At 51.8% G+C, this 13,953-nt stretch overlaps 1 protein-coding gene across 3 annotated transcripts in view; it reads left to right on the plus strand.

The window, feature by feature from the left end:
- B3GALT5 (beta-1,3-galactosyltransferase 5) overlaps window positions 1–13,116 on the plus strand; it is a 37,188-nt gene extending 24,072 nt beyond the window's left edge. Inside the window, exons 3-6 of one of the 3 annotated variants that reach the window (XM_058732046.1) lie at window positions 2,537–2,641; window positions 3,032–3,200; window positions 10,905–11,224; window positions 12,107–13,116. In XM_058732046.1, coding sequence (XP_058588029.1) covers window positions 12,107–13,042 — 936 coding nt within the window. In that variant the 5' untranslated portion in view covers window positions 2,537–2,641; window positions 3,032–3,200; window positions 10,905–11,224 and the 3' untranslated portion in view covers window positions 13,043–13,116. The remainder of the gene's footprint in view (window positions 1–2,536; window positions 2,642–3,031; window positions 3,201–10,904; window positions 11,225–12,106) is intronic. The other 2 variants (XM_058732045.1, XM_058732047.1) reach the window with 2 other exon arrangements.
- Window positions 13,117–13,953: the final 837 nt, after the last annotated feature.

Here is a 13,953-nt window from a genome sequence, read left to right on the forward strand (position 1 = left end):
CACAGAAGGGAAAGAACAGGTCTGTTTGTGGGACTGGAAGGGAACAGGAGTGGCCTGAGGGCAGAGGTGCCGATGTTAAGGGCACAGATGGTGCAGGGCAGGGGCTAACTGATAAGGAGCCCTGAGTCGTCATCGCAAAGGTTGGCTGAACCTGCTCGTCCAGAAATGAAATTTCAAGCCACGAAGACACCTCGAAGGCAGCACGGGCCAACCTGAACTCGTTTTGTCCTCTGCCTCTTGTTCAGGGCACCTCATGTAAAGTGAAATCTGGGCCCGGGACGCCTGGGTGGCTCAGTTGGTGGAGCGTCTGACTCTTGATCTAGGCTCGGGTTGTGATCTCACGGTCCTGGGATTGAGTCCCGAGTCGGGCTCTGTGCTGACAGCATGGAGTCTGCTTGGGATTTTCTCTCTCCCTCTCTCTCTGCCCCTCCCCACTTGTTCTCTGTCCCTCTCGAAATAAATAAATGAACTTTTTTTTTTTTTTTTAAATTAAAATCTGGGCAGGCCAAATTGCAGAATGATCACATTCACTGGTTTTAATTACTATTCTTCCTTCTCTTCCCTGTTCTGTGGTTTGTATGCTCAATTCCTATCATTCTAGAATTCACGTTGAGGCCATCCAGGCAGCCTAGATTCTGTGGTTCTACCCTTTGGACCACAGGACTGTGGGCTAATCGGGGATAAGATGCCCCTCCGCCCCCGGGGAAATCTCTTGTACTTGTTTTCAGGATGTTTTACGTGGGATTAAAGAGTACTCTCCTGCCTGTATTTCACCAGACCCAGGCAATCGAAGAGCTTTTCCAATTTTTCCAGGTTTTTGTCACATAGTTGACTGTGTAGAATAGTCAGCAGACCCATTCATGATGTGGTGCTGTATCCTTTCTGCATATTACCAGTTGGTTTTGTTTGGCGTTTGGTCAGAAGAAGGGCCCTCAATTCTTAGCTTACTGAAATAATCCATAGCTTATTTTTTAATTTTTTTAAGTGCTTATTTATTTGAGATAAAGAGAGAGAGCAAGCGGGGGGGGGGGGCAGCAGAGAGAGAGGGAGAGACAGAGAGAGAGAGAATTCCAAGTAGGCTCTACACTGGCAGCAAGGAGCCTGATGCAGGACTTGAACCCACGAACCATGAGATCATGACCTGAGTTGATAGGAAGGGTTGGATCTTAACCAACTGAGCCACCCAGGCTCCACCAAAACTTATTATTTATTTATTTATTTATTTATTTATTTATTTATTTATGTTTATTTTTGAGAGAGAAAGAGAGAGACAGAGCGTGAACTGGGGAGGGGCAGAGAGAGAAGGAGACACAGAATCCAAAACAGGCTTCAGGCTCTGAGCTGTCAGCACAGAACCCGATGCGGGGCCCGAACTCGGGAACAGAGAGGCCATGACCTGGGCTGGAGTTAGACGCATAACCAACCGAGCCCCCCAGGCGCCCCCAGACCTTATGCTTTAAGAAGCCCACCGTAGATTGGCCCTTCCTGAATCTGTGGACAGACACTATTTGTTGCCGTGGCTCCCTTTGACGCTGTGGGTGCAACTGTCCCGTACAACTGCTCAGTGTTATTTGGACTGTTTGGGAAAGAACGCTTCAGAGGTTTAAAGGAATCAGGTTTTAAAAACCTTGAGCTGTGATTTTGGTTTCTGAAGGCTTGAGAGCTGCTAGCGAAACATTTTTTTTTATTTATTTTTAAAAAAAAAATTTTTTTTTCAACGTTTTTTATTTATTTTTGGAACAGAGATAGACAGAGCATGAACGGGGGAGGGGCAGAGAGAGAGGGAGACACAGAATCGGAAACAGGCTCCAGGCTCCGAGCCATCGGCCCAGAGCCTGACGCGGGGCTCGAACTCACGGGCCGCGAGATCGTGACCTGGCTGAAGTCGGACGCTTAACCGACTGCGCCACCCAGGCGCCCCGAAACATTTTTTTTTTTAATAGAGAAAGCTTCAGCAGGGAGTAGAGTGCAGAGCAAGGGGGCAGCAGGGGTGCCTCTAGACCCCCCCGAGCACGTTCACGTCTCTCTCAGTGTCTGGGTTCGTGTCACCAGGCCAGGTACGATCATCTTGTCCGTGTTCAGGAGAGAAAGTCTAGAGGGTCTGGAAATGGCCCTTCCCAGTGGGAAGCACAGCGGATAGCATGGAAAGGCGACATTTTCCTCTGGGTAGTAAGTTCATGTAATTGAGGAAGATGCAAGGAGTCTCAGGAGACCCCGGGACTGCTCGCGGTGACACAGCCTTTCACGTAGTAGGTGCTCAGTGAATGCTGGAGGACGATCCTTGCTCTGGATGGAACTGTGCTCCCCGTCCCTCAAATTCATGTATGTGGTGGCATTTGCGGGGGTGGGGGGGCTTTGGGAGCTAATGAAGTTCCGATGAGGTCATGCGTGTGGGACTTGTGTGGTGGTGGGATTAGTGTCCTTGTAAAGAAGAGACCCAAGAACCCAAGGGAGCCCCTGTGCACCTTCCTTCCCCTCCCTCTCTGTCTCTCCCTCTCTCCTTCTCTCTTCCCCCCTCTGCCACGTGGGGACACAGTGAGAAATCGGCTGTTGCAAGCCACGAGGAGGACTGTCCCCAGAACCCAACCATGCTGGCGGGCTGATCTCTGACTTCCTGCCTCCGGAGCTGCGAGAGATAAAGGTCTGTTGCTCAAAGTACCGCCCAGTCTGCAGTATTTTGTTGCCTAAAATGTCATTCCTGAAAATGCCTTCTGAAAGCTCTAAATTCATCGACTCGGAGACAACTGATCATTGGCATGAATCCTGCACTGTATCTCCTCAGATGCCTCCTTGGTTTGATTGGAGCAGCGGCCATGTGCAAAGTTAGTGGGAGGCTTCTCTGTTGTCTTATGAGTAGGAGAGAGAGGCCCCATCGGACTCCAGGCTCATCAGGGTGGGAAGCCTCGGGAAGGACTGTGGGCTCCCTGGGGTCCTCAGAAAATGCAAGGTCCTGAGCCTGCCCTGCCTGGTCTCTAAGCTGACACCCAGATTTTCCTTTAGTACAACTTGCCCTGTTTCTGGAACCTACCAGGCCCTTCCGGATTCCCTGCCTCTGCCCTTCGGCCTCCCCGGAGCATCCCCTCCCACCCCCGCCCCGGCAGACCTCTCTTCTCTCCTCTACGCTTTCCAAGAAAAACCAGAGCTGGTCAGCAGATAAAGCGGCAGGAACTATCGCCGTGGGGGGAGACCGCAGGATAGAGGTGGGTTCAACTCCGAATATGGCACAGACAAGTGGGATGTGTAGCCAAGGAGCAGGGTGGTGGTGGGGGGCGGGGGCAGTCAGTGGATGACAACTTCTTTTATTTTTTAATGTTTATTTATTTTTGAGAGAGAGCACAGCAGGGGAGGGGCAGAGAGAGAGGAAGACACAGAACCTGAAACAGGCTCCAGGCTCTGAACTGTCAGCACAGAGCCCAACGCAGGGCTCAAACCCATGAACCGCGAGATCATGACCTGAGCTGAAGTTGGATGCTTAACCGCCTGAGCCACCCAGGCACCCCGCAGATGAGAGGTTCTTAAGAGGAAAGAAACATCAGAGCTCCGGGGTCTGGCCAAACCAACCTAGCAGGATTCTAGCTAAAATTGGGCAGAAGTCTGAAGGTCAAGGCCTCTTTGGGAAAGGAATTTGAGGAGCCGATAGGAGCCTGGTCGGAGAGTGTTTGTCCGGCACACGGTCCTCCTCGCTGTGTTCAGTAGTAGCTGTTGTCCTGCCTGTGCTGTGGGCCATGAGCCCCTCCCAGGTCTGTTTTCATCGTGGAGCTCCTGGCACCCGAACCCTGGCCTGGCACAGGGGGGCCTCTCAGGAGGGCCTGGGATGAGGGCAAGTGCTCACTGCCTGTGACAGCCACGGGCCACACCGAGGGCTCTTCTGACAGGATATGATTCTGTCCTCATTGGTCAGCCTGGAAAGACGGGCACAGGATGCCCCCGAGGCCAGACCTGCGGGGACATTTCACTGACACAGCGTCCCTCAGCCACCAGCGGCAGGAAAGACGGATGATGAATGGGGTTTCTGTTCATAGCTCTTGGATGGGCTCATGAGATGATGTGAAAGGCCGAGACGTCCCTCCCCTGGGTTGGGACACTTGAATGTCCTTCCACTAAGGAGGAGACCCCTCTAAACGCCCGCACATGACTCGGCCACGGGCTGCACAACGGTTGGGGCGGCTGGTGGGGAAGGCTGCATCCACTGGCCACCTCCTGAGGGCTTCTGCTGAGTCTCGCAGGAGCCAGGATAGAAGGTAAAACAGTTTGTAAACCGGAGAGGGGTTGAAACAGAGCTGAAGTTTATTTTGTTAATCAGGAAAATAATTTTAAATTGTCAGCCAGTGTAACCATTTTAAAAATACAATTAAGGGGCGCCTGGGTGGCTCAGTCAGTTAAGCGTCTGACTTCTGCTCCGGTCATGATCTCGAGGTTTGTGAGTTCGAGCCCCACGTCGGGCTCTGTGCCGGCAGCTCGGAGCCTGGAGCCTGCTTCGGATTCTGTGTCTCCCTCTGTCTCTGCCCCGGCTCTGCTCATGTTCTGTGTCCCTTTCTCTCAAAATAAATTGACATTAAAAAATTTTCAAATACAATTAAAAAGGGACCCCTGGGTGGCTCAGTCGGTTAAACATCTGACTTCGGCTCAGATTATAATCTCACAGTTTGTGAGTTCGAGCTACGCTTTGGGCTCTGTGCTGACAGCTTGGAGCCTGAGCCTGCTTCAGATTCTGTGTCTCCCTCTCTCTCTCTGCCCTTCTCCCGCTCACGCTCTCTCTCTGTCTCTCAAAAATAAACATTTAAAAAAAATTTTTAAAAATATAATTAAAGAGTACATTTTAGGGACACCTGGGTGTCTCGGTTGGTTGAGCATCTGACTCTTGATTTTGGCTCAGGTCATGATCCCAGGGTTGTGGAGTTAAGCCCTATGTTGGACTCTACTGAGCATGAAGCCTGCTTGGGATTCTCTGTCTCTCCCTCTGACCCTATCTTGCTTGCGCTCTTTCTCTCTCTCTTAAAACAAAAACAAAACAAGTACATTTTATCCCCCAAAGTGGTAAACGGGTGTAGCCACAGATGCCCCCCTCTGCTCGACCCCAGCCTGACTGCCAGGCCCCAGCTCGGCTGTGAACCAGCCAGCCAGCCGGAGCGGAGAGAAGCAGGGAGGGACACACGCACACCTTCTCAAGAGTGACTGGCAGTGTGGGGGCTGTCCCCCCAGTGCCTCTGGCTCCACGGTGCCGTCCGCCCCTCCAGGGTAGTTCTGAGGCGTGACCGTCCTCGGCTCAGGTGTGCGAGCCTGTCCACCACGGGCTGTGTGGGACCCTGTGCACCAGACCTGGGGTCCGACACCTACTGTGGGAAAAAACCCTCCGTTCTTATTTTCTCGAGCCTCTAACTGTGATTTCGCGCTTTCTTCCGTTATGAACGTGGGCCCCGTATTAGCTTCCTGGGGCTGCTGTAACTACGGACCCCAGGCGGGTGGCTTAAAACAACGGAAAGGTGTCGTCTCACAGCTCTGGAGGCTGGAAGTCTGAGACGAAGGTGTGGGCAGGGGATGGTTGTGGGCAGGGGATGGTTCCTTCAGGGGCTGTGAGGGGGACTCTCCTCTGGGCCCTTCTCCTGGCTTCCGGTAGTTGCTGGCCATCTTGGCCTTCCTTGGCCTGTAGATGCATCACGCCGTCTCTGCCTACGTCCTCACGTGGTGTTTTCCCTGTGTGTGTCTGTTTCCAAATACCCCCTTCTCTAAGATAAAAAAAATTAAAAAAAAAAACACTTTTTTAAATGTTTATTTATGTCTGAGACAGAGGCAGACAGAGTATGAGCGGGGGAGGGGCAGAGAGAGAGGGAGACACAGAATCCCAAGCAGGCTCTGGGCTCTGAGCTGCCCGCACAGGGTCCGACATGGGGCTCGAACTCACAGACCACGAGATCATGACCTGAGCCAAAGTCGGATGCTTAACCGATTGACCCACCCAGGCGCCCCCAAATACCCCCTTTTCATAAGGACACGAGTTATAACTAGATGATGGCCCACCCTGATGACCTTATGGCGATTTGGTAAAGACCCTGTCTCCAAATGAGGTCACGTTCTGAGGTACTGGTGGGGGGGGCAGGACTCCCAACACCCCAATTTCAAGGGGGACACAGATCAGCCCGTAGCAGACACGGACCCACGCAGCAGAGCCCGTGACTCTGTCTCTCAAAGAAATCACCCGTGATTTCACATCCCGTGATAGTAGTTGTAAACGTTTCCAAATATGGGCACGGCTCCTGCTGCCTTCAAAATTGAGGCAGTTATCAGACCTGGAGCCAGAAATTGTTGTCAGATGCTGCAATGAAGAAGTGCACCCATTGCCCTGGTGTACTTTAAAAACTATTTTGGCGCACTTATTCCAACGTCGTTGATTTCCTTTGTAATCCTATATGTGTGGAAGCAGCCAGCCAGGAGCGAGGCTCTCTGAGGGCCTTCGAGACCGCTCTGTCCGCTCTCCTTTGGCTTTGGGTCACCCCATGAACAGGGCGCCCTGCTTGTCTGTGACCGGAAGCACGCTGGGCCGAATACTGCTGGCCAGGTGGAGCTTGAAGAGGAGTCGAGTTATGAGTCAATACTCTCAGAGGGCACACTGGGATAAGACCCAGGACGGAAATAATTACTGCCATGAAGTCAGAGCTGTCCGGCCACCCCGTGAGGCAGACGTCACGATCCCAGTTGGAGACAGAGACGCAGATCAGCAGCCTTGAAGTGTCCTGGGCCAAATTACGGCGCCCTGTTGATGGAGCCAGACGTGAACAAGATCTTCTGTTTCCAAATTCCTCGACGTTTCCATCCCAGCAGGCTGCCTGAAATGAACAAAAAGGGATTTTTAAAATCTGCTGTCTGGCATCTTAAGCTGACTTATAATGGAAAGTGGAGATGGTCCTGGCCTGGCAGTGAATGAAATATTGTAGAATGTTGTAGAAACCGCACACTTTGATCAAGGAGCCTGTCTTCCTTGTCTGGGCAACTGGTAGGTTAAAGCAGCCGTCAACACTTGAGAGCTCCCAGAAAAAGCAAGCCCCAGGCTTCGTTTCCTGGGGTCCTATGAATTCTATTTTTAATTTTCTGTAAGCTACTACGTTTTGACATCTTAAAAACAACAATAACAAAAATGCTTTCTGGATGGGGAGGGACTGCCCCGCCCCCAGGTTGAGTCAATTCTTAGGGATAAGGTAGGACCCAGCCAGGACCAGATCTTGAATATGCAAACTAACCTGTCCAGAGTCACAGGTCCTCTGCCCCCTGGCCTTTGTGCCCCAGGAGATAAGATTCCTCTGCCTTAATCATCCCATGGCCAGGTGCTGGGTATCTAGGGGCCATCCCCAGAGCTGGCTCCCAGAATTACTCAAACTAGCCAGTCCTAAGCTGCTCACCCTGCTGTGTGTATTGCCTTTACCACAAAAGGCTCAAACCTGTCTGTTGCTCCTGCTTCCTGACCAAAACCTGTGACCTTCCTGTGGCCCAGAATAACAAGCCATGTCTTTTGTTTCTAAGAAAACCGTAACATTAACATTTTCTTTCAATGACATTGACTTGTCCGGGTTGTCATTCATTCCTCTTTATAAATTAAGACCTGGGCACAAAACAGGTTTGTCCTGTGATACACTGGTCCATGAGACATCCTGTGGTGGTGGTTGTTTTGCGGGGGTGGGGGGGTGGGGGGGGTGGAGTGGGGTGGGAATCAGATTTGTGGCCAAATAAATTCAGGCTATGTTATAGAAGATCTCCCCTTTTCAGAGATTTATTTTTAATTAAAATTATTAAAAAATAATGGTGGTACAACTTACATACAGCAAAGTACACACGTCTTAACCCGTATGGCTCAGTGAAATTTTACATATGTCTACACCCATGTAAACCACTACCCAGATCGAGAATAAAAGCAGCTTTCCAGAAGGGTCCTCGTGCCCTCTCCTGGTTAATAATCCCTCCATCAAAGGTAACGACTATTCTGGCTTCTATCATCACTGATCTATTTTGCCTGGTTTTGAGCTTCTTATCAGTGGAATCGTTCAGAACATAACTTTCATGTCTGGCTCTTTTCATTCAGCGTAATGTCTATCAGATTAATACATAGCGGGTATACCAGAAGTTTGTATTTTTTAATGGCTCTGTCACATTTGATTGGCCCATTCTGCTGTCCAAAGAAATTTTTAATTTACGTCTGTGCCTTTATCAATGTATTGTGTCTTGTCTCCATGTTCATTCGTTTTTTGACTACTTGGTGAAAATGACTCTGGGCCCACAGTGACTTCTGTGCTGTCAGTGGGCCAGGCTGTGCCCTTGTCATGGAGGTCTGCATCTCAGGGCCGGGTTGTGGGACTGTCCTCAGGGTTTCTCCTCTGCTACGGGCAGTTCTGCTCCTTATGTCTGCTGTTCCTGTGTTTTTAGACCTCTCTTTACTTCTTTTTTAAGATTTTTTTAATTAAAAAATTTTTAATGTTTATTTTTTGAGAGAGAGAGAGAGAGAGTTGGGGGAGGGGCAGGGAGAGAGGGAGACAGAATCCGAAGCGGGCTCCAGGCTCTGAGCTGTCAGCACAGAGACCGATGTGGGACTCAAACTCACAAACCGGAGATCGTGACCTGAGCCAAAGTCGGATGCTCCAACCGGCTGAGCCACCCAGGTGCCCCAGAGATCTCTGCTTCTTGCTAATCTCTCGTCACTCACATCCCTTGTTATGGGAACAATTCTTTATGTTAAACTTTCCCTTTGGATTACTGTGTGGCTTCTCTCTCCTGTTTGGACCCAGATGGATATCACAGGTTTTGGCGCTAACGGGCAGCAATGTGTTCCGTGCGTTCTTGGCCATGCCCCATTTCTATTGTGTCTGAGCTCAGGAGTTGTTTGCTGGGTCATGTCGTCCAGCTTTCCCCGCCATAGATGCTGCCAGACGGTTACGGCTTTCCGAAGTGTTTGTATTAATTTACACGCCCATTTCCTTTTAGTCATCCTCATGGGTGGCTGTGGTACTTGTGGTTTCATTTGCACTTCCGTAATGACTAATGATGTACTTTCTTGGGTTTTGGCCATTTGGATGTCTTCTTTCGTGAAATACCTGTTCACAATTCATTTTTTTTTAAAGTGTGGGGGTTTTTTTGTTTGTTTTTGTGGTTTTCTTGTTGATTCTTAGCAGTTCTTGACAGAGTCTAGATAATAGTCCTTTGTCACATCAATGTATGGCAGATATGTTCTCCCATTCTGTGGCTTGCTTTTGAACTCTCTTGATGGTATCTTTTTTTTTTATGGTATCTCTTGAAGTCCCATTCATCACCCCTTTCCTTTTAGATCGACGAGGTCCTCTCCTGCCTGCCCCCCCCTGCACCCCTGCTCCCGCCCCAGCCCAGTCCATTAAACTTGATTTTGCAGACGTTTTCCTGCCCTTGGAGATGGATTTCCATTCCGTTTGTCTTCAGGCCCTGTAGCCTTAGGTCAGGAGTTTTACCCACCTGGCCTGGGAAGGGACCCTCCACATGACTGTCCGTTAAGACGCTGACTCCTGGGCTCCCCGCAGACAGCCTTTCCCTGCCCTAAAGGCCTTTGATGTGCTGTTACTTGCTTATTCCCTTGTAATTTGAACGTGCCCAGGGTCTAACCTGTGCACAGCCCTGTACAGTATTAGGAGGGCACACCCCTGGCCTTCTGGGCACGCCAGCCCAGGAGGAACACAGCTGCCCCAGCCTGGAGCTGTAGTGATACCTACAGAGGAGCCCGTGGAGGGCAGGAGGCAGAGAAGGGAGGGAGGGACCTGCCGCCTTCTGGCTTGCCTTGATCTATAATTCATGCACAATACTGATCTACTCCAGTTCCCAGGCTCTGTGTCCGTGTCTGTAGTGCTCATAGGTTGAAAGAGCAGAGCCGGGGACCCAGAATCTGCTAAATAAACTGCTGTTCCGTTACTGACTGGATAGCCGGGGCACGCAGACTGGTCCCGGTGGGTTTTGAAGGTGGGGCTTCCACAGCAGAGACAGTTGCCTGTTCTTGGCTCTGTCCGTGGAGCTGCTTTATGCTAAGGGTTCCCTCCTCTCAGCCAGACTGTGAGGGGCAGAACCTGGGGGATATGTATTTCCTTTGCTTGAAACATGGTGTTCCAGGCTCTGTTCCTTATTGATACTGGGTGCCCTCCGGTGGAAGGTTGGATTCAGGGTTCTTTCCTTTTCTTTCTTTTTTAAAAAAATTTTAATGTTGATTTATTTTTGAGAGAGAGACAGAGTACAAGCAGGGGAAGGGGAAGGAGAAGAGAGGGAGGGAGACACAGAATTTGAAGCAGGCTCCAGGCTCCGAGCTGTCAGCACAGAGTCCGACACGGGGCTCAACTCACGAACCGCGAGATCATGACCTGAGCTGAAGTCAGATGCTCAACCGACTGAGCCACCCAGGCGCCCTGATCCTTTCATCCTTCCACTCAGGTGCTTTTTTTGTCTTGCTCCCTGCAGAAAGACATTTTGCAGACAGGAGCACTAAGTTGAGAATAGATGGATTTCTTCCCTGTGTTAAATTCTGTAAGCCTCAGCCACAGACTCTTATGTAGGAGGTCAGTTTTCAGCATGAGGAATTGGACCCAAACTGACTTATGAGTCCACCGCGTCCCCTTACTGAGCTCCCGGTGCTGTCCTGCGCCTCAGGCCCAGCAGGCTTCTTGGGTATTTGCATGCTGTTATTGTTGTCGACAGGTGAACCAGGCGGCAGAGTTTGTCTTGATCGCACCCACTTTGCAGATAAGAAAAGTGAGGCTGGAGTGGGGGGTGGGGGCCAAATGCTTCTCAAGGTCACCTGGGTAGGTGGTAATGTGGTTCTGTCTGGCACGGCCGATGTAATAGGGAGGGGCTGCTGGCGAGGCATGACTGATTTGAATGGCGCTATTCTTTTTGTCTTTTCCTCATAGTGACTCTCAAGGATGAGAATCCGCATTTTGGACAAACGAAGTGAGTCCGGAACCTGACAGTGCCCCTTGGCACTCACTGACAGCTCTTTGGCAAGTTGCCTCCCGGAATCTACCCCGTGGCTTAGCTTTCAAGCCAGAGGGTCCATCGGAGCCAGGAGAAAGTGAGTGATTTCCTTTCTTAATGTTACAACATTAACACGGGTGGTCCTGGATTTGCTGACAATGACAGAGATGAGTGGGCACAAGACGAAAGAATCAGGACATTGAAAGAAGTCACCTAAAAAAGTAAAACCAGCACCTCTAGCAGGGACAGAACCAAGGTACGGTATCCCCCCCGCCTTCTCTGAGGTTTTGTGTTGCAAGGTGTCAGTCGCCCGTGGCCAACCGCTGTCCCCAAGCCGATGGTCCCCATTCTGACCTCTCATCAGAAGGTCAGCAGCAGCCTAGCACGACGTCACCCGCCTGCCTCGCTCACCTCATCACATCACACAGGCATTTTGTCACCTCCCATCATCCCAAGGAGGGTGAGGACAGCACAGTTAGATATTGAGAGAGAGACCACATTCACATAACTTTTATTCAGTGTATGATTAAAACTGCTCTATTGTATTGTTCATTATTGCCGTTAATCTCTTACTGTGCCTAATTTAAAAATTAGCAAGTTTTAGGAACGGGGGTTCGGCACTGTGCTCAGTGTCAGGCACCTGCTGGGGGTCTTGGAAGGCAGCCTCCCGGGTAAGGGGGGAGGGAGCGAAGTTGTACAGATCACAACACCGGTCTTGCTTCTTTCTGGGCACGGTAGGATGGTGCTTGACTCCGTCAGAGAAGAATGCAGATAGTTCATACGTTGAGACCTAGAACGCGTGGTTTCCAGTCGCGCAGGCTCTCTGGCTGGATTTCGTTACGGAGTCCGGGACGGGCAGAGCTAGAAGGACCCCGTGGGAGAGCCGATCCCATGCGTTAGAGGGGGAGTCTGAGAGCCCCATGGGCGAAGGGCGGGCTGGCCCGGGGCACCGTGCCCCGGCCTCACGCTCTGGAGCGGACGACCCTGTCGGGCATCCATGCTCACTGCTGACGCACAGCTCTCCACCTGTGCAACGAGACCCCAGCGTCTCTGTCTTCCCCCCGCTAAGCCTCCCGGGGCAGAGCTAAGCATGCTGTCCTCCTTTTGAGGTCTAACGACTCCACTTTGCTCCTTTCAGATGGCTTTTGTGAAGATGCGACTAGTATATATCTCGCTGGTGGTCCTGGGAGCCCTCTGTTTGTATTTTAGCATGTACAGTCTGACTCCTTTTAAAGGCGAGCCGTTTGTTTTCAAGAAAGAAAGAGGGAGCTTCCTTCAGCTCCCAGATATCAACTGCAGGCAGGACCCCCCTTTCCTTGTCCTGCTGGTGACCTCCTCCCACGAACAGTTGTTTGCTCGCACGGTCATCCGGAACACGTGGGGGAAAGAAAAGAACGTGAGTGGCAAGCAAATAAAAACGTTCTTCCTCCTGGGAGCCACGGCCAACAAGGACCTGTCGAGACTGGTGGCACAGGAGAGCCAGCAGCATCGCGACATTATCCAGAAGGACTTCATGGACGCCTACTTCAACTTGACCCTGAAGACCATGATGGGCATAGAGTGGATTCACCGCTTCTGTCCTCAGGCGGCTTTTGTGATGAAAACGGACTCCGACATGTTCGTCAACGTCTATTACCTGACCGAGCTGCTTCTGAAGAAAAACAGAACCACCCGCTTTTTCACCGGCTTCTTAAAACTGAACGAGTTTCCCATTAGGGAGAAGCACAACAAGTGGTTTGTCAGTAAGTACGAATACCCGTGGGACAAGTACCCGCCCTTCTGCTCGGGCACTGGCTACGTGTTCTCCAGCGATGTCGCGGGTCAGGTGTACAACGTCTCGGAGAGCGTCCCGTTCATTAAGCTGGAGGACGTCTTCGTGGGGCTCTGCCTCGCCAAACTGCAAATCAGGCTGGAGGAACTTCACTCCGAGCAGACCTTCTTCCCAAACGGGTTACGCTTTTCCACGTGTCGTTTTAAGAAGATCGTGGCCTGCCATTTCGTCAAGCCTCACCACATGCTGAGCTATTGGCAGGCTCTGGAAAATTCTCTGGGGGAAGAGTGCCCAGCTGAATGAGGAGAGCCCGGGGGCACCCGTGGACACACGTCTGAGAGCTTTGGAAGATCTTGGGTGGCACTGCTGAGGATCGACGTGGGGGTAGGGGGGGGAACGAGGAGGCGGGGAGAGGCAGGGGAGGGTGATCTCCTCCACGTCTGAACCAGCACGTGAGCCTGAGAGAAACCGCTTGGTGCCCAAGCAATAACAGATGCCATCTCCTGAGTACCTACGCTGTTGCACTAAGCATGTGATGCACGCCCACGTCTTCCCATTTGCAGGGGCCGTCTCCACACTGCGTCCCCACCGCGTCCCCCTCTGACACGCAGGAAACAGCAGCGTGCGGAGGCACAGGGCCTCGTCCCAAGTCTCCCGGCCAGTGAACGTTGGGGCAGCGATGAAAAATCCAGCACCGTCGGAACTCAGGTGCAGCCAACGACTCGGTCGGCCCCTCTGTCCCGGAGAGACGCCTGCTGCTGACGCCCTTCAGCCCCTTTGTAGAGTCCCCTCCGCCTCCGCTCCTAATCCTTGTGCTTTTAGCGCTGTCACTGGGGCGAAGCAGCGTGCCCCCAGATCCTTAGTTCTCTGCGGTGGGTCCAGCAGGACCCCAAGTCCCTGTGAGCGTCTCGGCCCTCCGCTCACGGCAGAACGAGAACATCCCAGGCAAGAGCCCCTCAGAAACCGCCATCCCTAGGTGGAAGATTTGGCTTAGAAATGGCTGCAGAGTCGGCCGGTGGCACAGATTCTTGGCCGCACTGCCGACCTCCCCCAGGGCGTCTGTTTGTCGCAGATGCCCCTGGTCTGTCGGGGTTCCCACGGGAGGGCAGCGGGGCGCAAGGCTCGGCCTGGGAAGGACTCTGGGAGCTTTCCTGAGAATTCAGGCGGGTTTAAGTCAAGATGTCCTCAAGGACCCCCTGGGACACTGAGCGCTG

Source organism: Neofelis nebulosa, chromosome 5 (assembly GCF_028018385.1).
Source record: "Neofelis nebulosa isolate mNeoNeb1 chromosome 5, mNeoNeb1.pri, whole genome shotgun sequence".
NCBI lineage: Eukaryota > Metazoa > Chordata > Mammalia > Carnivora > Felidae > Neofelis > Neofelis nebulosa.